The sequence below is a fragment of the Arachis ipaensis genome, chromosome B10 (genome assembly GCF_059453495.1).
Source record: "Arachis ipaensis isolate K30076 ecotype BB chromosome B10, ASM5945349v1, whole genome shotgun sequence".
NCBI classification, from domain to species: domain Eukaryota; kingdom Viridiplantae; phylum Streptophyta; class Magnoliopsida; order Fabales; family Fabaceae; genus Arachis; species Arachis ipaensis.
In genome coordinates this window covers 11,627,634-11,654,482 of record NC_142435.1, presented here as the reverse complement: position 1 = coordinate 11,654,482, position 26,849 = coordinate 11,627,634, and the positions used below count along the sequence as shown (strand labels likewise).

The window sequence follows — 26,849 nt, the reverse complement described above, 5'->3', positions numbered from 1 at the left end:
AGTGTAGTATTTTTGGGAAATCCCCACCTTTTATTATGCTGTCCTGCTTTTGGACATCTTTGTATTTTATTTTTTAATAATTAATAAAATATAACCTATTATCTTTGGAAAAAAAATACAAGCTCTAGAGACACAAAATTAGCCGTGAATGCATTAATGTATTTATTTATCATTTTCTTTAGTTTTATAAAAAATATTTTATTTAAATTATAAGAAAAATGATAAATAAATGTATTGATGCATTTACGGTTGATTTTGTGTCTCTAGAATTTATACTTATTCTATATATTATCGATCTTGTTTTTATATTGTTGTCATATAAGATATTTCGTTAATTATTTAACTTTAATTTCTATATTAAAGTTAAATAAAATTTTTTAAATTCAAATAAAACACTCTAAATTTTAAGAACTAAATAAGATTATATCTAATTTAGGGTAAAATACGAAATTAAACCAAATGGAGGATAAAATTATACAATTCTACCAAAGTAAAAAATGTTACTTGAATCACCAAGTGATTTTGGGGTTCACTAAAGATTGAACTCTTGATTTTTCGGATCTGGTGCTCTAATACCATGTCATGATACTACTCATCCCAAGAGTTTCAACTGAAGAGAAAAAGTAATACTAATGGTTATATCTCTATTACTCTCTAAACCCTATTGTATATACTGTACAAATATTCTATTGGCTTTTCATACTTTTTCAATTTAAATTTGGCCAATTCAAATTATGCATATATGTAATCTTAGAATAGTTCGAATGAGTTGTTTCCAATTATACATACCCTCAGAAAAAAGCTAAACACTCTTCCCTTTCTTTATGGCTTTCTCTTAAAACATTTTAAATGGGAACAATGTCTTTCTAAAATATACTCATATTTATTAAATTTTAATAACATATAAAAATTTAATAATTTTTTAAATATTTTTTTATAATAAAAATATATTTTTATATACTTTAAATATTTTAAAAAAAGTATTTAATAAATATTATTAAAAGATTATAAAAAGTTGTTAAATATTTCAGTTAATAAATTTGTTTTTAAATATTTTATAAAAAGAGTACTTAAAAAGTTGTTAAATTTTTATATATTATTAAAATGTAATAAATATAAGTACATTTATTAGACCAATTCGAATCGATAAAAAAGTGTAATTCGAATTTAAGGCCAATTTAGATGTTACCCTAGAATGAATAAATCGGGAGCAAACCTAGCAGCTTAAAGTGTTTGTGAGTTGTAAGTTGTAAGTGTGCGCTACCTTATTTCTCTCTGCGTAGACTTTACTTGGCACCCGCCCTTCACCTTCCTCACTCAGTCAACTTCACTTTCTCTCTCTCTTTCTCTCTCAAGACTGTTGCAAATGGAGAAGCTGTTGAGCTCGTCCTCCGACCATGAAATACTCAACCTTCTCTCTGACGGTTTCTGCCATCACTGCCACCATCTTTTGCATCACCGCCTTACACTCCTTCGTAACAAAAGTATCTAGAACTTTTTCTTTTTGTGACTCTTTTCTATCTTTCTATCTTATGCTAACTAGTAAGCAACTACTACATAATTTTTTTCTAACATTCACACTCACAAGTCAGATAAATCAGCTAATTACTTTTTTTAATTATGCTTTTTTTTTTTTTTGTCTTTCTCTCTCTTATCACCGGCCTGAACATTTTTTAAATTTTAATATATATATATATATATATATATATATATATATATATATATATATATATATATATATATATATATTCTTTTGTCTGCATGTAGTTGAAATTCTAAAATTTTTAAAAATGTATTAAAGGATAATTAATTCAGTTTTTTTTTCTGCATTCCTAATGATTTAGTACACACTTTTTGTTCTTGTAAACGAGATTGGTTATTATCACACGAGATATTTGATTGTTCTCATAGTTTGTTAAAAATATATTCACAGTAATACACAAATGATTATCCGAAAATATTGGTTGTGTTTGGTGATTAATTTAAGCAATGCTTACCAAAATTAAATGCAGGAAAGTTGAATGGGACGCTATACCTTGATGAAGGCTTGGAGTCTTCTAGAGATATAAGAGACAACCATGTGAATGGAAGTTCTTCAAACTCAGAATCTTATAGTAAAAGGAACCGAAAGCAGAAGGATAGTTCGAGTAATGGACACCATTTTGATTCTTCTTCACCTGAATCCTTGGGTAGCAAACAATCTGATTTCGAGTTGTGGATAAACGACGGGATTGGTGGGGATTCTAAATTTGGAAATGAAGAATTGGATAAACAAAAAGAGTGTATAAGGTATTCCCAAGTTCAATGTAAGAAGGACTTTAGCCTCATTGAAAGGGTAGATGGGAAATCGATTAATGTGCTCCAAGGACTTGAACTTCATACTCAGGTTTTCAATCCTATGGAGCAGAGGAAAATTGTTGAGTGTATATACAGATTACAATGGAGGGGAATGCAAGGGAAGCTTAAAGGTATATATAGATATATATGTTTCTAATCTGCTTCATTTTATTCCTTAAAATCCTGCTTCATCTTATAAAATTGTTACAACTAAATTATTTGGCCTATTTTGTTTACAGAACGCACATATTCAAAGCCTAAAAAGTGGATGCGAGGTAAAGGGCGCGTCACAATTCAATTTGGTTGCTGTTACAATTATGCAGAGGTATTCTATTTTATTATATGTTACAATCTATAATGAATGTAATGTAATGTACTTTCCTGTATGATGTAAGAAAATTCTATTCAAAGTGAGTAGTGAAAAAGTGGAGCAAACATCATATGAAAAAAATTCTGAAAGAAGAAAAGAGAAATAGTTAAGGTATGAAATCACATACTTTTATTATTACCATCATTTATATATACACCTTTACTCACTACATACAGCATCAAACACCTAAACCCTAATAAACTTATTCTAACAAGTTATATAAATTAGAGTACTTAAAAGAGTACTTAAAGAGTGCCTAATTAACAATAATTACATATAGTAACTTATAATACTATTATTAATATATAGTCTCAGTTGCATGATGTGTTAGTTATTTCTTAACAAAATTTTACAGGATAAAAAAGGAAATTCTCCGGGAATTGTCAAAGATGAAGAAGTTGATCCTTTACCATCTTTGTTCAAGCAAATGATAAAGAGAATGGTTAGGTGGAACATTGTTCCTTCCACCTGCATTCCTGATAGTTGCATTGTGAACATCTATGATGAAGGGGACTGCATTCCACCTCATATCGATCACCACGATTTTCTGAGGCCATTTTATACCGTGTCATTCTTGAATCAGTGTGACATACTCTTTGGAAAAAATTTGCAGGCACTTAGTCCCGGAGAGTTTTCCGGACCGGCTTCCATTCCTTTGCCCGTCGGGTAAGATTGTGTTTTTGTATTCTTCTATTCTCACGAATAGGAATAAAAAGAGTAAACCTTTGTATTAATTCTAAGAAATAATAGATACTTTGTTTTCTGATAAATTTTTATTCAAAGTTCCAAAAACTGGTTTCTGACAATTTAAAATTAATTAATTTGTCTTATAATGATATTTTTGGAACCAAATTGTTATTTGTCTAATATATATGTTAAAAATTTGATTGAAAGCAATAAAGTGACTAATTTGTCTAATAAGAGTACTTCTCGAACACTTCTAACCAATAAAGATTGTGGGGGACCAAAATGTACGACTGTTTACTCTAATAAAAAGACCATGACTCCTGTTTCTATATGGATTAGTGTTATACTATGGTAGGTAAAGTTTAATGTGGTTCTTTTGATCATGTTCATTGCCAATTTTATTTGTCATTTTAATCATGCAGGTCAGTGTTTGTCATTAATGGCAATGGAGCTAATATTGCTAAGCATTGTATTCCATCTGTCAAGTCTAAAAGGTCTAAAATTTAATGTCCTTTTCTATTCTTTTTCCGGTGTATTAGTTCTTAAATATTTGAATGAATTTTGCAGAATTTCCATTACCTTTAGAAAGATGGATCCAAAGAAGGTACCATACAAATTTTTACCGGATCCAGAGCTAGAGGGTATCAAGCCACGTTTCATTTCATCTCCTAAGAAACCCGTTATAGAAATCCAACAACAGAAGGCTCAAAGTGCTGAATCTGAATCTGAATATGAGACATTTTCCAAGAACAGAAAAAAAATGTTTAATGTGGAAGGTGAAGTTCCTCCCCTCAATGGTATTGGTAGGCATAGCTTTGGGAAATTTAAGGTCAACAAATTTGGACACATGCAATGAGTTTCAGTGGACCTGTTTCATTTTTCTGTATTGTAAATATCGACTATGCTATGTGTATACCAAAATCAGTCACTAAAGTCAGTCACTAGTATAAAATATATATTGAAAATAAATTAAACTACATATGTATTTATACACAAATATGTTGGTGACTGATTTTAGTGATTGATTTTGGTGTACGAATAACATTATTGCCTTATATATATATATATATGTCAATCAATGTTGTATGGTACGAATAAGATATTTATGGCTCTTGCATGTGCCTTATTCAGGCACTATTAGCTTTTCACTTTATCAAACCGAAAAAAGAAAGTTGGAATAAACTTCAAATTACTTATGGTTTTTATTGTGGGTCGTTCTACAGTAAAGATGTAAATCTTTAGATTTACAGATATTTCTCTTCAGATAACAGCAATGCAACACGTGTATACCTATCTACTCTTGAAAAAGCATGATACGCTAAGAGACACTAGTCCTTTCAGCTTGGCTAGCCGGTTAATGTTATTGGTCTCCGTTTAGGGATGGCAACGGGTCCCCATGGGGGCGGGGACATGCCCCCTGCCCCCCGCCCCCGCCTCCATTATCCGTCCCCATCCCCGCCCCGTCCCCGCGACGGGTAACGGGGGCCCCGTATCCGCCGGGGATCCGGGTCTCCGTGGATATCCGCGGATTTTTATAAAAAATAATAAAAATTGAAAAAAAATTAGAAAAAAATTAAAAAAATAGTGTATTGTATATAATTTAGTATTTTACTTACATCAATATCTACTTTAATATTATGAATTACATGTATAGCACTCAAATACTTAACCAAAAATTCAAAATCAAAGTAAAATAATAAAAATTTCAAAATAATTATAACAAATGCTTAACCAAATCATAATAATTATAACAGAAAAAGCAAACAAAGATAATGAAGATGATAACAAATGCTTAATTATAATCATATAAATTATACTTAACAAAATCACAATACACACAAATGGGGTATTCTAGTCTTTTTACATAAACGGGGTTTAAACGGGTCTCCACGGGGCGGGGACCTCTATCCCCGCCCCCGCCCCGTTTAATATACGGGGCCCCGTCCCCCATCCCCGCGGGTACAAAATCGTCCCCATATCCGCCCCGTGACGGGTAAATCCCCGCGGATACCCGCCCCGCTGGGGATTTTTGCCATCCCTATCTCCGTTGATATAGCATGGAGATGTGGCCGCTGTTTGGATGAGTTTATTGTAGATTTTTTTTAATTTTACGAAAATGGGACATTTTTTATTATGTGCCTCTAAGCGTACATATCCACTTTAAAGTTTACCTTTTACAGCAACATGTATTTAATCTTTTTTTTTAAATGTTAAAAAAAAATTCTCTTTTTATTTCAATAGATTTACAACCTTTCAGAATACTAAAAATAAAAAATTTATTAAAAAATATTTATAAAAAGAAGTTTACATTTCTTTAATTTATAATGCTCTAATATTTCTAAGCTAGGTTTAAGTTTTATTTAAATTATATTAGTTGTTCATATTCAAATTTTATGAAACTTTTAAAATAAAATTTTTATATAAAAGTAGATAATTAATTTTTATTTTTAAAAGCCATTTAAAAAATTTTTGAGTAGTATATAATAATAATAATATTTATTTATCTTTATTAAATTATTAAATTTGACCCTACAATAATTTTTTTATTCAATTTTTTGGTATTTAATAGTCAGTTTAAGAATTTCATATTAGGTGTTTATTAGAATGATTAATTCTCAATTTAAATAAGATTAGTATTTTTTCTTAAAAATAAACTCAAAAGATATTATTTATCTTTTTTTTTTAAATTAGTTTTAGTTTTTTCTGTAGCAACTATATTAATTGAAAAAATATTTTCAAATATGAATATTACTGAGAGTTGATTTTTAATGGTATGAGAAGTGAATTTCTAAATAATTATTTAGTGATATATTATATATATAAAAAAGAGACATTTCGATTGTATTACTTAAAAAAAATACTCAATTTTTTTAAAAATATGAAACCTTAAAAATAGACTTATAAATTATATATTATTATTTAAATTATTATTTTAGTGTATTAATTTGTAAATTATATATTTTGAAGACTAATCATATTTTACAATAATAAAATATAATTATAACAATAATTATGCTATATGTACATAAAAAGTAATTACTCGTATAGAATATATATTGAAATACAAAATCCATATTGAAAATAAATTAAACAATAATTAGGGTAAAAAACCCCAAATGCGCCAAGGGGAGATGAATTTTACCCAAATCCGCCGAATGAAAATCTGAGACATCAATCCACCAAAGAAGACTTTTATATAATTCGAATCAATAAAATTCGAATTAGATTTACACATAATTCGAATTGATATAGTTCGAATTACTCCCAAGCATTATTCGAACGTAGTTCGAATTAACTAGCATCGAATTATACATGCATGGTTCGATTTATATTAATTCGAATTAGTAGGAAGATGTTTGTATCAAGAAGTTCGAATCGAATTGATTCGAATTACGTACAGATCGCATCAAGTTGTAATTCGAAACGTATTGATTCGAATTACTCACATTTCGGCACAAAAGGTAATTCGAACTTTGTTGATTCGAATTACAAGTGAATGCCCTATATAAGGAGTTCGAACCTAGTTCATTCGAATCAGTTTTCCATTCTCATACCCCACAAAATTCCAGAGAAAGCGACCCAAAACTGGCCCGAGAAAGTCTGTAGCGGCATACTTAGGCGATGGGGGACGATCCGGGAAGGCTGTATCGACTGGATGGAGTTGCTCATATAGCCGGGGTGATCAACGACGAGGTAAGTGGTTTATGATGGTGGTTTATTATATTTGTATATGTTAGTGGTATTGTAAATCGGTATTTCATGTGGTTTATGATAGCAGTTTTAAATGCAGTTTTATTGGCGGTTTATGTCAGTGGTTTTGGTTAGTTGTAGTGCATGCGGTTTATGTAAGTGGATTTGCCCGTGGTTTTTGTTAGTTAATTTGCCCGTGGTTTTATGAGTGGTTTAATGTGTGGTTTTGCCCGTAGTTTTATTAAGTGGATTTGCATGTGGTTTATTTTTCTAATATTTTGGATTCGGTTTGAGTGTGCGGTTTTGCTTGCGGTTTTGCTAGCGGTTCAATAGAATTTTTACTTTTGCATGTGGAATTTAGATGCAGTCTATGTTTGCGGGTTTTGTTTGCAATTTTCGTAGTGGACTAATATATCTCCAATTGCATTTTTTTTTTGGTTACTTGGTTACGTCGTGAATTTTATCCGTTAGTGGTATTGTGAATCGTTCTAATTATGCGGTTCATGTAATGCGCAGCCCCGGCGTTGCATATCGAGCATGCGGCGGCAGCAGGGGATGCGACTTGATGAGAGGTACGTCCCGTACTTGCAGATGGCAGGACTATACCATCTTGCGAGACTGAACGACAGATGGTTCCGATTGGACGAGCCCCTTGTCAGTGCATTCGTGGAGCAGTGGCGTCCGGAGACGCACACGTTTCACATACCGTTCGGCGAGTGCACCATCACACTTCAGGATGTCGCGTACCAGTTGGGGTTGCCAGTGGACGGACATTACGTCAGTGATTGCCTGACAGACTTCCACGTATACATAGAGGGTGGCAGGCCAGCTTGGCAGTGGTTCCATGAGTTGCTTGGTGTCTTACCTCCCGCGAACCAAATACAAAAGTTCGCAGTGAACTGTACCTGGTTCCAGGAGACTTTCGCAGAGTGCCCCGAGGGGGCAGATGAGGAGACGGTCAGGCGCTATGCCCGTGCCTATATCATGATGTTGTTGGGTACCCAGCTGTTTGTTGACAAGTCCGGCAATCGTATTCACATCAGATGGTTACCGTTTGTGGCTAGGCTTGAGGGGATGGGTGGCTATAGCTGAGGGTCGGCGGCACTAGCATGGTTGTACTGGTGCATGTGCCGAGTGGCCAACAGACATGTAGTGAAGTTAGCTGGGCCGTTACAGTTACTTCAGTCTTGGATCTTTTGGCGTTTTCCTGGTTTTAGGCCTGCTGGGTATGATGCGTTTAGCTGGCCCCTTGCCTCGAGGTACGACTATCGTATTGTACTATTTATCTTTATTTGATTTATTGTCAATTACTCATGCAATTTTATGCCTTTTAGAATCATTCACTAATGCAGTACCGTGTTTAATTTTCTATGCAGGTGGTCAGGTTACAATCCTGGGATTAGCGAGAAGGGACCTCGGGTGCAGATGGCTCGACTTAGGATCGACTTGTTACAGGCTCGGGATGTAAGTAAGCTATTCTCGTATGTATAGTTAATGCTTCTTTCAGTTTATATGGTTTAACGAATTCGTCAAATGGATTTGACTTGCTTTTTTCAGTTTATATGGATGCCCTATAGCACACCCGACATCCTCTAGGTTGTCCATCCGGAGGTCTTGGAGCCTCGGCATACGATGTTATGGTGGTGTGTGACGTCCCTGATATATTTTGCGGTGGTTGAGTGGCATCAGGTTGATAGAGTGTTACCGCAGTTCGGTGGCGTACAGCCTCCCCCGCATCCCGCCCTGAACATCGACTTCTTGATGTCGAAGGACGGGAGAGGTGGTGACCGTTGGTTCCTGTCCTATTTACAGCATTGGCACCTTCACTGGGAGAAACGTGCGGACCACATGTTACGATTCGACGTTGTTGCTGACCCGGGACCTTCACATGAGTTCTTGACCTGGTGGCATCAGCATGGAAAGAGGTTCTTGTCACCTGAGATGTACCTGGGGGATCCGAGAGGTATTCCTATTCCGGTTGAGGCGACGCAGAGGGGTGCCGGCCGAGTTCCAGATATGGACCGAGTTGACGACGTTTCTGACAGGCGTCGGGTTGAGAGGAGAGCACGAGTCGGGACACGTCGTAGCCAGCGTGAGTGGAGATGGCTGGACCAGGCTATGGAGGAGGGTGACGAGGCCGGGAGGGGCGGTGGTCGACGACGAGGGCGTGGAGGCAAGAGGAGGGGGGCTGCTCCTAGGCAGGATATGCCTGATCGTGTTGATCATGCCGATGGAGGAGGGGCTGCAGTGGGGGGTGTTAGGCCCGCTCATGGCGGACTTGGTGGAGAGTGGTATGGATCCGATGTGGGAGATCCATCGAGTCATGTTGACAACGGGCTTGGAAAGGGGCCTCTCGGAGATTACTTCATTGGTGTTCCAGCTGATGACCAGGCACATCAGGAGACTACGCCATGGGTGATTCCGGGATCCATGTTTTCAGAGTTTCTTGCCGGTGATGGGATTCACGCGGATTTTGGTGGATCACATTTCCTAGATGAGATCACGACCATCATGCAAGAGGATGAGGCTGCCTGTCGACGGGGACAGACGTCGGGGACACAGACAGCGTTAGATGTCGATCTGAATGAGCCTCCCTCCGTGGGCCCTGTTCAGCATTTCGCCTTGGGTGGGACCCCAGCATCCGCACGTACTAGTGCGTCACATTCAGTCGCCGGACTATCCTCATCCAGACCCATACATGTCCAGTCTAGGGCGCCTGCCCAGCCACCCCTGGAGGACGAGGAGGACGAGATCGAGGACGAGGAGCCCCTTATCTGGAGAGGTCATAGGGCACGAGTTCCACGCCGTTGTGGCACGGGGTCGCACCTCTTTAGATGATTTGTGTATCGTTGTATATGTTATTTCCTGATCTTTATTGTATGTTATATCGTTTCGTTATCGGTGTTGTATTTTATTTTGTTAGTCCATCAGATCATGCAAAAGTTAGTTTAACATTGCATTATTCTGTATTAGTCACGGTGAAAACATGTGTATTGACTTATGTATTTTATTTCCATAATAGCTAACACATCTAACATACATGTCTTCTACAAGACGGATTTTTCAACACTGAAAATTTACTAGTTAGGAAACCAAGTACATCTTTTTCTAGAAAAAAAGTACAGATGATCAAACTAATACAAAGTAGAACACAAATCCAGACAGAACTATTCATTTCACACTGGATGACTGGGTCCTCCGGCCTGTGGACAACTCTGGCGAGTGTGTCCGAGTTGCCTACAGAGGCCACATCTCTTGGGCCGGTTCGGATCTGCTTCATCCATATTGGTCCGTATCCGAGTGGACCTCGGATGACCCTCCCTCACACGCCTCATATTCGGGTCTGGTATAACGGTCGGTCCGCATAAGGTGGCCAGAAAGCCTCCGGGATGGGAGGAGTGAATCCCATCTGATATACACTGAAAACCGAACTAAGTCGATACACCGGGTGGACGTATGGCTGCCAAGTAACACGTGAGTAGGCACAGCATGCCAATACGTGCGAATATGGGAAATGAAGTGCCTGGAAGTACTCACAATCACAAGTCTGAGAACCCAGTGAGACCCTATAGCTTCCCAGTGAGAACGAACCAGTCGGAGTCGTCTCTGCCACTGTGTATTCCGAGTTATCCCTGTCATATACAGTCACCGTGAAGCACATAGCCGTCTTCAGATTGGCCTCGATACACTTTACCAGTATTGACTGAATTGTTGTCCGGTACCCAGTTGGGCCTGTGCCTCCCTCCCCTTGCGGACAAATAGTTCAGCCAACCTGCCGTATGTGGCCTTCACCAACGAGCACACAGGGAGGTTCCTAACACCCTTAAGGATTGAGTTCACACACTCAGAGATATTGGTCGTCATGTGTACGAATCTGCGCCCCTCATCACAATACTGTGTCCACAACGAATACTCAATCCTGTTCTCCCAGTCACACATCGCCGGATTCTCAGAGCGCAGAATGTCAAACCAGTAATCGAACTCCACTTCGGTCTTTGCATATGCGGCATTCACAAGAAGCCTCCGAGCGTCTTTTCCCTTGAAGGTGAGGGCGAAATTGGCTGCTACATGTCGAATGCAGAATGCTCGGTATGCAGCCGGAGGTAGCCATCCCCCATCAGGAGCCTCAAGCGCAGCCTTGATGCCGTTATGCCTGTCCGAAATAACTAGCAGACCTAGCTGTGGTGTGACGTGCTGACGGAGGTGAGAGAGAAAGAAGGACCACGAATCAGCATTCTCACCCTCAACTAGTGCAAATGCCACATGGAGTATGTTGGAGTTCCCGTCCTGTGCAATTGCGACAAGCAACGTTCCCCCATACTTACCATATAGATGGGTGCCGTCAATACTCACCAATGGCTTGCAATGACGGAATGCCTCGATACAGGGTGGGAACGTCCAGAACAGCCTATGAAAATAAGCATGAGACTCGTCCAACTGGCCCCCAACTCGAACAAGGCATGTCCGAAGGACTGCTACTGAACCAGACATGGTCAACTGGACTCCTAACACCCACCTAGGGAGCTCGTTGTATGACTCATCCCAGTCACCATAGATGACGGCAACAGCCTTCTGCTTCGCCATCCAGACCTCCTGTACGTCGGCTTGAATCCAAAGTATGCGGCGGTGGCATTTAGGAGCACCTTGATGTTGACGGATGCATCAGCCCTCACCATTGGCATAATTAATGTCGCTATCACATGATAATCCAAACTCCTATAGTCGCTGGAGATAGAGGTGGCGAGACACGTATGCGGTCCGTTGTACTGTTTAACTTCCCAGATGCCCTTGCGCTGTCGGAGACTCAACCGAATCAACCATGTGCACCCATTTCCAAACTCAGAACACTTTCCCACATACTGGCGATAGTCAGACTCAACTACCTTGTACTGTACTCCTCGGCGGATGCTGTAAGTCTTCACACTCAACAGGGCCTCATCTTTATCCTGAAACTGCTGACTAACCTGGAACTCTGTTATACCAGCAGACCCGTCCACATCTCTAGCGCCAAATCCAGCAGCCTGCCCAGGAAGCCCATCCTGCCTCATGGCATCCAGGTCCAATGATGAAAAATGGGATGGGTACTGTTGTGTCCCAGAACTAGATCCACCTGCAGCCCCTCTTGGGTCACTCGCTACGAGATCATCGCCGCTCTCATCGGCGATCAGGTCCGGCTCAACATCATTGCCCTCTGGATCATCAAACAATCCGTCTCCAACACCAGCTGGTGTAGCACAATGTACTGAGGTCGGAAGATGTTCCCCTGTACCAACCTCGTCGCCGACATTGCCGCTGAGATCAACAGCGAACGAAGGGGAGGCAACAGGCTGGATCGGTGGCTCTTACGCAGGGACAGAGGAAGAAGCAACGGCAGGTCTCGAGCTAGAACCGGAAACCGTGGCTACAGCGTGCGTATTCCGGTTCGAACCCCCCGAACTGGAAACCACATCAACCAACTTTGCCAACAGCTCTGGTGTCCTCACCTCGGAAAACTGCCGGCGACAATGAAACATGACCTGCAAGTCCTCATCACTCCCGATCGTGAAACAGTCATACTTCACGGTATCTTGGAGCACCGTGGTTGGAAAGCGATAGAAAAACTTCTTAACCCTTTTCACACCATCCAGACCAAGTTTCAGCAATACAGAGCTAACAAGGTCATCATAGCTCGTCGTAGGCCTCGCGATGATACAGAGATGATCCTTATCGGTGAACTTCACACCGGATCAAGTTTTTCTCTTAATCGATCCTCTGTGGTGAACCAACACTAGAAAACTATCCTCACCAGCCATCTGACTCCTCTATTGAGAGCAACTCACATACACCTCATATATATAGAGCTATGCCTCACAGTAATTCAAATCAAGTCCATTCGCACTATATATACATAATTCGAATTAACTCAATTCGAATTACTTTGAATTAACAAATGAGAGTAATTCGAATCAAGATTATTCGAACTCCTCTAAGCCACGTGATCTTAGTAATTCGAATTAATATAAATCGAACCATGCATGTATAATTCGATGCTAGTTGATTCGAACTACGTTCAAATAATGCTTGGGAGTAATTCGAACTATATCAATTCGAATTATGTGTAAATCTAATTCGAGTTTTATTGATTCGAATTATATAAAAGTCTTCTTTAGTGGATTAATGTCTCAGATTTTCATTTGGTGGATTTGGGTAAAATTCATCTCCCCTTAGCGCATTTGGGTTTTTTATATTTATACTCAAATACATAATGGTTAATGAATAATTTTATAGCTGATTTTTATGCAGTATAATATTTCTATTATAAAAATTATTAGAATTTATTTATCTTGTGTCCTAAAGGTACATATTAAGATTACAAATTGAGAATATTTTTTGTTGAAAATACAAAAAATTTAAGTTTTTAATCTATTTATTTTGTAGTATTAAATAAAAAAATTTAAAATCTTCCACTAATACTAAGTTTGTCATATGTCTTTAGGTATGTCTTTAGGACACATATTAGCTAAACCCAAATTATTATTATGTTATATATATTTTGCCCCCACTGTCAAAATTTTTTGGATCTGTCACTGATTAGAGTCGTTGTTAATTAAAAAATATAAGTAGACCTAGTGATACTAACACAAAAAATAAGTGTTCTAAATTATAAAAGCAAAAACAATGACAAACTTTATTCATATCAAATAATCATATAAAATAAAAATCAATTTATCTATATGGTGCCATCGTATCCATTTCCAACCACTCTGAGTTTTAAAATAAAAAAGTTTAATTATTCTGTTGGTCTCTATAGTTTCACCAAATTTACAATTTGGTCTCTATATTTTTTTTTCTTTTCAATTGAGTCTTTTCGTTGCTTTTAATTTTATAATTAGATCTTTCTCATATTAAAAACGTTAAGATTAACAAAACATTTCTCTAAAAAAATATGTAGTCAATGATCTAATTAGATTCTTAATTTTGGATACCTTAAATTTGCAAATATTCTGTTAACTCTAACATTTTTTATATTATTAAAGATTTAATTACAAAATTAAAAGTAATAAAAGGACTCAATTGAAAGAAAGAAAAAATATAAGGACCTAAATTTTTTTCCTTAACTCTATCATTTTTTACCTCTTTCCAAGTTGCTGTGTTGATCTCTTCTGAGTCAACTCTTCGAGTTGTGTGTTTTCCAGACTTGTCATTTCACTTTCTTTAATTAACCCCCAAATTAGGAATTTTAAAGCTGATCATTTTGTTTGACCGAAGACCTCAGATTAGCAAAGAGAAATATTTCAATGGTAATTCCAAATCTAAACCCTTGAACAAGTGCTTTGTCCCCAAAAAATAATTTTAGCTTTTAATTCAGAGCAGTGATTATCAGAGAATACTTTCTCCATTTATCCCAAATTGGAGTTGCAAAGATTTAGATAAGGAGTAAAGTAAATTACATGCAAATAAAAATAAATTATCTTTATCCTCTGATTTAGCTTAGCTTGCTTTGATTTGAGTGATTAGACACTACCTTTTAAGTTTTACCTTTCTGCTTCTTTCTTCTATGGTGAAATGAACAAGGAGAACGACGCTCTCTCTCTCTTTTCTTTCTTATTTTGACCGAAGCAAATTATGTGAACGTTGACTTTGGAGAACTTCAGCTTGGTGGAGACTTCTTAGACTTGGATTGAATATATGTTCCATCTGGCCTAGTTGAATTCTTTGCTTTATTATTTTGGATTTTGTTAGCTAGAGAACTCACTAACTATCTTTGTTTCAATTACTCTATCTCATTGGGCTGTTGTTGTTGTAAGTTTGGCCTGCAACATTAATCATAACAATTAAAAGCTAATTGGGTGTTTAACACATTAGATCAGTGTTTGTCATCATCAATTGAGTTAGTTAATTTCTTAACTCAATAATTTTCGTTAATAATTATTTTTATATTTTATTATTAGTTTTCTAATATCAATATATATTATTTTAATATTAAATAAAAAATCTTGGTAAGATTATTTTTCGATATCAATATATATTAATTATTATACATATTAACAATGGTAAGATTTTTTTATTTAATATTAGAATAATATATATTGATATTGAAAAAATTAATAGTAAAATATAAAAATAATTGTTAACAAAAATTTTGGTAAAATTATAATTTAATAATTAAAAAATTATTGAAAGATATCTTAGAAAAAAATAATTTAATTATTAATTTATTTTAAAAATTTTGGTAAAAATATAATTTAATCAATAAAAAATAATTTATCAAAGGATATTTTGATAAATAAAATTTAATGATAAAAAATAAAATTTTTGCTAAAGGGTATTTTTGTAAAAAATAATTTATTTTTTCTTAAAAAATGGATAAAGTTAATATTAGTTAATACAAAAAATTTAAAATGGATTAAAGAAAATGTTTTTTAAAAGTTATAAGGGAAGAGAAGGTACATTTTATAAATAAAAAGAAAGATAATATTATTTTAGCATCTCTCAGAAAAAAAAGTAGAATTTTCTCTTATTTATTTTTCAAATATTTTTTAATAATTTTTATATATATGGTTACTTTTATTAATTATTAGCGATAATGATTCTTAATAAGATAAATAAAACTTTGATAAGTTTTTATTGAAATTTTATATTTTAGATCAAAATAAAAAAAAAGTTATTTTAGTCAATTATATAATTCTCTCACTGAATTAACATAATATTGGTAAAAAAAAGTTATTTTTTCTCTTTATTATGTTGAACCGTTTTCAATTTTAAAATACTGAATACTCATATTAGCAAGACACTTATGTAATTCACCTCAAAGTTTATAATCAAAATAACACTAAATAAATTTACAAAACATATATAAGTCAAATTATTTTACCTAAGAAGATGGTACAACACCTATGCTAAACAATTCTTTTGTTGTTCAAAATATTTAAAGAAAATTATTGTTAGCAGGAGAGTTGAGTTTCGGGTCTACACTGTCCCCAATTATTTTATCTCTTGTTACAGAAAATATCCAACCCAAAGACACAAAGCCGCTCGTTTCCCGCGCAAGCCATCTCTAGTTTCCAACAGCGTTTGACACTACTTCTGTCAGCCGCCTCCAACTTCTTCTATACGTGTCTCTATCCTAACGATTACAATGGAATCTCTTTATATCTGTACAATCTAGCATCTGTACATTATAATTTCCCTTTTATTGTTATTGGTTTAGCGGGTGCGAAATTTCCACTTATTATGAATGCGAGACACTCAGATAAAGACGGCTAAAACGTTTTTTTTAAAGATATTTTTTAATAATTAAAATTTAACACATATAATCGATTAAATTGTGTTATTTTTGTCAAAATTAGACTAGACAAATTAATTTGAGCGAAAAATGGTGAATCAAATCTTGAACTGATCTAAATTAAAATTATTTTTTATAGAAAATAACTATAATACCCTTATTATAAAAAATGATTAAAATATTTTTATTATATATATTAATTTTGAAAATTCTAAATCTTACCCCTATAAAAATAGACAAATAAAGAACTAGAATTTAAGATTTTCAGAATTTATATATATATATATATATATATATATATATATATATATATATATATAATAGAAATATTTTAGTCATTTTTTATAATAAGGTATTGTAGTCATTTTTTATAAAAAATAATATTTATTTAGATCAATTTAAAATTTGATTCACTATTCTTTCGGCCAAATCAATTTGTCTAACCTAATTTTGACAAAGATAACACGATTTAATCGATTATATGTATTAAATTTTAATTATTAAAAAAAAATTAAAAAAAAAATATTTTAGACGTCTTTATTTTAGTGGCTCCTATCATAAATTTATACATAGGCAGATATAGCTTTAAATTTAGAGAAAAAAAAACAGTTCTTACCTTCGCACGCAATCATTGTTTCATTGAAGAATTAGATGCTACGTAGTATGAAACATGGGAAGTTAGGCATATGCATATATATTAACTTTATGAAATCAGAAAGCAAAGAACTAAGAAAAGATAATATTATAATAAATAATAATTGAAACTCCTTTTTTCCCTAACTAATCAGGGTAATATATTCATTGTTTATATTTTATTTTACTTTGTTTTTTCGTCGAATCAAATCAAATATATTCTTGACTTCAACATGTCTAGTATTCTACTATTCAAGAACTATTAATTTATTCCATAGTATCAATGGTTCTTAGTATTTGGCTGCCTTTGTAACTGCCACACTCTTCCTACTTCAACATGGCTAATGCACTCTTCTTGTGTTATACGATTTTTGCATGCTCAGTTTTGTAAAATCTTGTCTTATCCTATGTACAAGAATTTTCAATCTTATAACCCTGTCGGCAACTAAGAATAATACTTCATATTTCCCAAAACATTACTCATGATTTAACATGAGACTTAGAAGTTAGAACTCTGATAGAATTATTATATATAAAATAAAAATAAAACTTTATTATTATTTCTTTTGACAATAAAGCTTAATTAAATTTCATAATTTGTTGACGACCTTTTTTACCGTTTACTATGTATGTCATCTTTTTTATTTTTGTTAAAATAAAATAAAAAAAAAGATAAATAGATTTTTGACTTTTTGATTCATGGACATTTAAGTCCTCCAAAATTTGAAAATAATTTAAGTCCTGATTTTTCTTAAAATTTGGACATATCGATTCTTCATATTCCCTTGTTAGACCCAACGAAAAAATCAAATGTAACTCCTATTGTACTGGTCAATACGAATGCACACGTGGGAGAATTTTTAAAATAAGACAAATTAAATTCAGGGATTAATTTGTCCAGATTTTGAAAAAGTTAATGACTTAAATGTATTTTTAAATTTTTTAAAATTTAAATATTCACGCACCTAAAATTCAGAATCGATATGTCATTTTCTCATAAAATAAAAAACTCTAGTGGGCCTTTGTAATAGATCAGGTGGGTCTTATATTGGGCTTGGTACTTGCTTGATCAGCACCATCAAAAATAGAACAGATCCACAAAGACCAGAAAAACAAAAAAAGAAGATTCATCTATAAAAAAAAAGATTAGACTCAACTAAGTGGTTGAATACTTGAATCCACTTAATTAAGTATCGAATTGGAAAAAAAAGTTGTCGTTTTGAGGTAACAGTTAAGTGTCTCTTAAGAAGTTTCTCTTCGTACACTTTCCTTTATCATCGTCAACCACTGTTTCTCTTGTCTTAATCAGAAGCCAACCTCATAAGAGGAGACTTTGTTCGAGGAGGACATTCACGTTCTCACCCTCCAGAATCTTCTCTGAGAAGGAAGCAAGACCAGACTCCGAGACTTGGAAAGAAAGGTAGAATGGATGAAGAAGGGCAAGCTTTTTTAGGAGATATGAATCCTTCCCTGACTCCGAGAGAGGAGGACTGGATGCAAGACAATGAGATTCCAAGAGAAGATATTCCAATTCATAAAGGGTCATTCAGTGACACAGTGAAACAAGGAAGAAGGCCTGTTGAAAGAGAGCTGGGGAATAACAACCGCACTCAAGTTAATGATCGAATGGAAGAAGAAAGGGGTAACGCCAATCAGGAAATGTAGCAACCTGAAATTACAGTAGAGAAAGTAAATGGCATATACAACTTTAACATCAATGAAGCAGCCATGAAAAAATTGAGAAGCCCGTGGTGGGATACCCTCATTGTGAAATTGCTAGGAAGATGAATCTCACTTACGGCTCTTACAAGGAGACTTGAAACAATGTGGGGGGAAAATGAGAAGTTTAGAGGTGATAGATTTGGGGAATGACTTCTTTCTTGTGAAGTTTTCGCATGAAGATCTGGACTTTGCCTTGACTGAGGGACCTTAGAAGATCCTAGACCACTACCTCTCAATACAATTTTGGACACCAAACTTCAACCCAGAGGAAGCTGTGATAGACCGAATAGCAGCCTGGGTGAGACTGCTAGGTTTGGCAATAGAATACTATGAAGAAACTATGCTAAGTAAGATAGGAAATGTGATAGGAAGGACCTTAAAAGTAGATACTAATATTGCTGATAAGATCAGAGGAAAGTTTGCTAGGCTTTGTATTAAACTTAACCTAGCTGAACCTCTTATCGGTCAGTATTCCATTAATGGTGTCAAATACAAGGTTGAATATGAAGGGTTACATCTCATTTATTTTGATTGCAGGAAGGTGGGTCATGATAAGGCTAGCTGTCCTAGAAACAAGACTCAAGTTGCGAGGGAAGAAGTGACCAGAATAGCAGAGACATACGTTGCTGGTGACGAAGAAGGCCAATGACGAAGTGACAAGCAAGACAATCCAGCAGAGGATAATTTTGTCATTATAAAAATTGATAAGAGTAAAAAAGTTTTAGAGGAGAATGAAAACTTTGGACCTTGGATGGTGGTCCAAAAGACTACACGTGGCAGAAAATGAGGTAGAAATGAGACTAATAGTAATGGAGTAGTGCAAGTAGATGCGAGAGAGGAAAATGGTGCAACAGGGAGTGGAAAGGGTACAAGATTTGCAATATTGCAAAATCAAGATGATGAGTTGGCAATAGAGAATCATAACAATTTACAGAATATTCCTGCTGCAGAATATGTTGAATACATTCCAGAAACCCCTGTTCTCCCTAAGTCCCCTAAAAGATCCACTCAACCCAAAATACCTTTTAATCAGCAGCCTATTAACCATACCAGCCCTACTAACCCTGAACAAAACATGAAAACAAACATTATAGCCCAAAAGAGTCAAACAAACAAAGAAACTAATAACAGTTGAAAAGTTCCTCAACCAAAATAACATGACCACACAAGCCCAAACCTGATCTATTAAGCATATCAAAGAACCAACCAAACCTTACACAACCATGAGAACTGAACCTCAAGCACCACTACTCCAGACTCATCCATGGTAGACACCTTCATCGAAAGCACAGCCCCTGTGGATGCTGAGATGAAGGAAGCACCTGACCCAAAACCACCTGATCACAACCTCCATTCCATTGAATCTGATGTCATACTAGAAGCATCTCAGATTTATGAAAAGGAGTTGGCAGAACAGAGAATTGAAGAGAATATTGGCAACGATGCCAACATGATGCTAGATGATGGGAGCTTTGACAACAGAGCCATAGAGACCCAAGAAGGGGCAGATAGTGAAGAATGTCAATAAGGTATCTATCCTCTTTTGTCTCAGTCTGTCATCATGATTATTCTCTCTTGGAATTGTAGAGGGGCGGCTAGTGCTAGTTTTAGTCGCACCTTTAGAGAAATTGTTAGAGTTAATAAGCCGGACATAGTTTTTCTTATGGAAACAAGGTGTAGTGGTAGAAAAGCCCAAGAAGTTATGCGAAGAATGGGAATGCAATATAATTATGTTGAAGAAGCTTGTGGTTACAGCAGAGGAATCTGGATATTATGGAATGACCCTGGTTTAGATATTAAGGTGATTAGGTCCAAAAAACAATAAGTTCATATGGAAGTTAAGGAGGGTAACAAGAGAAGCTGGAGTCTCACAGTTGTTTATGCTAGCCCTCAAGAGAATATTAGAAAACTTTTATGGGAGGACATATTCTTTGTCTCAAAATAATACAGGGGAGTGGCTGCTGGTCAGAGATTTTAACGATATTTCTAGTCCATGGGAAAAGAAAGGAAGGTCTAGAATTGATGTTAATGCTTGTCGACGATTCTTTAATTGGGTTACAAAGTGTGGGTTGATAGATCTAGGTTTCATTGGCTCAAAATTTACATGGAAATGCCTCAAATGGGAGGGGCTAGACAGAGTGTTCAAAAGGTTAGACAGAGCCTTGTCTAATGTTTCCTGGAGGACTAGGTTCCAAGAAGCTAAAGTGGAGGTGCTATCCAGATCACATTCAGACCACCACCCAATTTTGGTCACTACAGACCCACTACCTCAATTTAGAAGGAAAAGACCATTCAGATATGAAGTCATGTGAAGCTTACATTCGGAGTACAACAAATACGTTAGGAAATACTGGAATAACCATTCTAATCTGAATGCATCCCTCACAACCCTCAATGAAAGCCTCCGAAGATGGAATAAAGAAACCTTCGGGAATATACAGAAAAAGAAGGAAGAATTAAGGAGAAGAATTGGGAGGGGGGGATACAGAAAGCTGACAGCTATGGTAAAAATTCCTTTCTTAAAGAATTAGAAAAACAACTCTAGAAAGACCTGGATGATATTCTTGATCGAGAGGAGGTTATGTGGTTACAGAAATCTAGGGATGATTGGATTATATTTGGGAACCGCAATACCCGATATTTTCACGCGAAAACAATTATTCGAAGGAGAAAAAACAGAATCCTTCAACTTAGAGGTACTACTGGCTTGTGGGTGGAAAATCAAGATGATCTAATGAAGATGGCAGTGGATTTCTATAAGAATCTCTATAAAGAGGAAGAATTATAACAAGCAACAATGATTATGCCAAATTGTTATCCTGATATGGAGAGTTGGAGGTGTAGAGACATGTGCAAAACCAACCATGATTGGTATAAGAAAGGCTATTTTTTCCATTGGCTCCTTGAAAGCCCCAAGATATGATAGTTACCCAGCCCTCTTTTACAAGGAGCATTGGGATCTTATAAAATTCTCTATAGCAGAATTTGTGAGTGCAGTGTGGATTGATCCAAGCATTATCAGTTAATATAACCAAACCCTCATCACGTTGATCCCTAAGAACAATACCCCTGAATTCATATCACACTTTAGACCCATTGCACTCTGCAACGTAAGCTATAAATGTATAACCAAAATCCTAGTTGAGAGACTAAAACCGTGTCTGGATAAGAGGATTTCACCATGTCAATCCAATTTCATTCTGGGAAGAAAGATCCAGGATAATATCCTAATTGCCCAAGAAATGGTGCATACTATGAAGAAGACTAAAGGAAGGAGAGGGTTCATGGCTATCAAGTTTGATTTTGAAAAGGCCTATGATAGGCTAAGATGGAAATACTTAGAGGAATGTTTAAAAAACTTCAAAATTCATAATAATATGATTAACCTTATTATGAATTGTGTTACATCGGTGTCATATAATATTCTTTGGAATGGAGGAAAAACTGAAGATTTTCAACCAACATGTGGCCTTAGACAAGGGGACCCTATTTCCCCTTATTTGTTTGTAATTGCTATGGACAGACTCTCACATTTAATAGAGGAAAAGGTAAGGGATCGGAAGTGGAAACCCATGAAAGTGGAGAAGAAGGGGCCCTATATCTCACATCTCTTATTCGCGAATGATTTATTAGTGTTTACAGAGGCTAACCAGGAACAAATCAAGGTGGTTTGTGATGCTATGGATGAATTCTGCAAGGTTTCAGGGCTGAAAGTCAGTGCACAAAAAACCTCAGTCTCATTTTTCCGTAATGTCTCTCAGAATAGCAGAAAAGCCATTATGGATTGGTGCAATTATAAAGAACTTCCTAATCTGGGAATGTACCTGAGAGCTAATTTCAACAATCTCAGAAAAGGAAAGAAAAAATTTAAAAACGTGCTACAGAGGGTTCAAAATAAACTAAAAGGCTGGAAAGCTCAGTGCTTATCTTTGGCGGGTAGAATTACACTTGCAAAATCTGTCATTACCCCTATTGCCAACTATGAAATGCAATTTACAAGACTGCCAAAAGGAGTATGCCAAGAAATTGAGAAAACACAACGTAATTTCATATGGGAGGATACAGAACAACAAAGAAAGATGCATTCTTTGAACTGGACAACTCTTTGCCTTCCCAAGCCTTATGGTGGGTTAGGTTTCAAAAATCTTAGTCTGATGAACGATGCATTTTTGGTAAAAATCCTTTGGAGGCTTCTAACAGAGAAAGGTCACTATGAAGAGAAGCATTTCAAGAGCCATAAAGGGGTAGAGCAAAGTTGGAAGAGTGGCTTAACCGGCAGAAAATCAGATTCCCCCCTATGGAGGGAGCTAGTCAAGCTTGGGTCTTTCCTAAAGAAAAACACACATTGGTTGATGGGCAAAGGTGATCAAGTAGAGTTTTGAAATGACAAATAGATAAAAGGAAAGGATGTTTGATGAGTCCATATTTGTTAGTGTATTTTGACTCAAATTGAATGGATTCTAGCACATGAACTCATACTTTAGCACTCAAATAGCATACTTTTGTGTTATCTCCCTGATTTAGACATAAATGTGAAAACATGCTCTTTTGTGCTTATTTTGACTAATTTATTCCATTTATCTTCCATTCGATATCTTGATGTTATTTGTGAGTGATTTCAGATGAATAAGGTAGGAATGGCTTGGTGGGAATGGAAGAGGAGCATGCAATTGGGAGAAAGCATGAAGAAAACAAAGGAGGAGAGCTTAGCCATGCGTGCGAGCGCACAAGAATGCGTGCGTACGCACAGAAGGAATTAGCATGCGTGCGTGCGCACAGCTACCCGTGCGTACGCACAAGAACCCAAGCAGAGTGAACCCAGAGCTTCGCGGAGTGTGCGTGCGCACAGCCCTGCGTGCGTACGCACAAGTAGAAATTCAGCGAAGTGTGCGGATGCACACGTCTGTGCGTCCGCACAGGTCCCAGTGCATGCCTTCATTAAAAATGCACGTGCACTCGCGATTTTGGGACTTCCTTGGCCCATTTCTGAAGCCTTGAGGCTGAAATCAAGTGCTATATGAAGGGAACTTCATGCCATATGAAAAAGAGCCATCTTAGAATAGTAGAAACACATAGTAGGAGTAGGAGTAGTGTAGTATAGAAAATTCTCTTTTAGGGTTTTAAGTAGGTTTTATAGCATTTTATACTTCAAGTTTGATTTTGGATTATAGCAATTGCATTGTAAGTATTTCTTTAATTTCTCTTTTAATTACACTACTTGTTCTACATTTTCATCTATTTTAATTTCCTTTGTTCAATTTACATAGTCTTGCGATTTTGATGTTCTAGTTGTTTAATTTGATGTTGATGGCTTTTATATGTTTGCTTGAGTTGTCTTTATTGATTTTGGTCATTTATGATTCATAACTTTCATTAATTTACCAATTTTGCCATGTTTTGTGAATATGCATACTAGGTGTTTGATGAAATGTCAACCCTAGCTATGGGGTAAATTTCCACCCCTTGGCTTGGGGAAAATGAGTCTATGGATTACTAGAGTCATAATGTCTAATATTTAGTGATAATTCTTGGGAAGTTAGTTGATTCTTGTTTCCATTAAAGCTAGCCTTTTATCAACTAGTTTGGTAAGTTGGTTAGAACCTATGGATTAAGGTCAATTATGCTTGCTTGACTTACTCCTCGATGGTTGAGGTTAACTAGGCGATATTAACTCATGATAATTATTATAGTTGTGGTTATGGCAAGGAAGAGATTTCATAACTCATCCCAAGTCAAGATTTCATTTATATTTTGAACCACTTTTCTATCACTTTATAGCATTACTTGTTTATATTACATACATAGTTCTTTTATGTCTTTATTAGTTTATTAATTACAATTTTGAACCGTTCTTTTATCTCTTTATTTCTTTATTGCTTCCTAATCATTGAAAACACTCCTTATTTCCCACAACCAAAATTGTGTGCACTCTTTGGCATTAGTTCCTAAGGAGAACGACCCGAAACTTAAAACTCCTGGTTATTTTGTATTGAATTGTGACAATATCTTAGATTGAACTTTGATTGAGAGGATCCATTGCCGGTTTGGACTATACTCACAACGGAATTCTTTATCTAGTTTTTCGAATTGGCATAAATTCTCTTTTATCAATGTTCTAAGACAGGCAACAAGTAAGAATATCCCAGATGATCTAATACATTCAAAAGTCAACACTTATGTCATGCAAAATGGTGACTGAAATATAGACATGTTAAAATAATTTTTTGATGAGGATGATATCAGAAGTATTAATAAAGTCCCAGTGCCCAAGCCTGAAAATGATGAAGATAGTATTTGTTGGGATCACACACCTCACAGAAATTTCACAGTAGCGTCAACTTATAAACAAATAACCCAATTTAATATAGATAAAAATCTCCTATAGAAGATTATATGAAAATGGAAGGGATAGGAGAAGATTAAGATATTTATTTGGCAAGCTATGCATAACAGAATTCTCACATCTAGTAGAAGATCCAGATTTTTGGAAACATCAGATCTATGCCAAATTTGTCAGGGTCAACCAGAAACAACTATTCATGCTCTAAGAGATTGTTCTGGAGCTTCTTCTCTATGGATAAAGCTTCTAAATCGTAGCTTTATCCCTATCTTTTTTTTTCTGGCCAATTGCAAGAGTGGATGAAACTTAACTTAGAGAATGAGTTGGAAAATTCAGCTCAAGAAAAATGGAAAGATTACTTCTTAACCACATGCTGGTGGCTATGGAAATGGCGATGTATAGAGATCTTCTCTCCCCCCAACTAAGAGGCCTCACAACACTCTTGATGTCATCAAAATTCAAATACAAAGAAACATAGAAGCTTGGAGAAAACTAAAGCTCGTAAAACATTATAAAACAGAGAACATCTAAATAAAATGGCAACCACCTCCTCAAGGTTGGGTTAAACTCAACACAGATGGATCTATAAAGTTAACAAATTCTAAAGCATCTTGTGGAGGGCTACTAAGAACTAACCTGGGAGAATGGATCGGCGGCTTCAAAACTAGATTGGAGAACTGTGATGTTGATCAAGCTAAAATATGGGGGACGCTCCATGGCCTCCGTATGGCATGGGACATGGGTATGCGCAGCGTAATAGTTGAAACTGATTCAAAGATAGCATTCCAGTGTATAGAAGAAGTTCAAACCTGCAGTAGGAATACCGTGGTTAGAGAGATAAGAGAGATGAAGAAAAGGCCATGGAAATTGAAACTCAAACTCATCTATCGCGAGGCTAACCGCTGTGCTGATTGGTTAGTAAGGTCTGATGTGGATAATGAAAAGTTTTGTTTTATGGATCTCCCTCCTAAAGAGCTTGTTCCACTTCTAACAAAAGATATGAGTGAAAATTTTGTAATCCACACTATAAAATTATGTTATAGCTAGTGATTTTTTGTCCCTTGGACTTGACCTTTATTTTATACCAAAAAAAGGTATCAAATTGGAAACCAAATTAGTTTAGTTTACTAATTAATTTACTAGTATGTTTAAGTAAGTGTCAGTGGTTTAAATTCTGCTTTATTCATATAGCAATCAATTACCTAATAACAAATTTTTAAATAAAATTTCAATTCGTAACGAATTAGTCATTAATTTACAAAAATAAAAAAATATAAAAAAATATAAAAAAATATTAAATTCGAATCACACTTTATATATTATATATGCAATAATTTATTGAGTCAGGAAGTGATATGTGGCTCCTAATCCTTATTCCATCTAAACAAACTAGCCTTCTCCCTCCATCTCCATGCAATTTGCAATATATCATTCTCACTAAGCCAATATGTCAACTCAACTCAGCTGCACCAAAAGCTGCCTAAAACATCTGCACCAGATAAGATTAACTAATTAGCTCCCAATCACCACTCTGCTCTAGTGTGCTTTACAGATAAATGCACCACTTCTGACTAAATTAATACAAAATTAATTGAAAAGAGAGAGCATAATCAAAAGTTACGCGGACAAGTACTAGTGTACAATAACGTAGTATTCATTTATATTAATCGCACATGATGCACAACTACAACATATATAACTCATTTAAAATGAGGTGTGCCATTGATTTTTCTCATAAACGAAAAAACAATGTAAAAGAGACGTGGGATCAACCCTTGACTTATATGTTATATGTATGTGATGTA

The 26,849-nt window shown here is 35.6% G+C and overlaps 2 protein-coding genes across 2 annotated transcripts; both read left to right on the top strand.

Moving 5' to 3' along the window:
* The first annotated feature begins 1,194 nt into the window (after positions 1-1,194).
* On the top strand, positions 1,195-4,363 carry LOC107623972 (RNA demethylase ALKBH9B). The gene is made up of 6 exons (XM_016326392.3): positions 1,195-1,484; positions 2,013-2,468; positions 2,577-2,662; positions 3,063-3,373; positions 3,817-3,888; positions 3,962-4,363. Exons 1-6 carry the CDS (start codon positions 1,367-1,369, stop codon positions 4,248-4,250), a joined length of 1,332 nt encoding a protein of 443 aa, XP_016181878.1. The 5' UTR covers positions 1,195-1,366; the 3' UTR covers positions 4,251-4,363.
* A 4,662-nt stretch (positions 4,364-9,025) lies between these two features.
* Positions 9,026-9,922, top strand: LOC148579149 (uncharacterized). Its single transcript, XM_088501159.1, has one exon. The coding sequence runs from the start codon at positions 9,026-9,028 to the stop codon at positions 9,920-9,922; it is 897 nt and encodes a 298-aa protein (XP_088357285.1).
* The last annotated feature ends 16,927 nt before the right edge of the window (positions 9,923-26,849 follow it).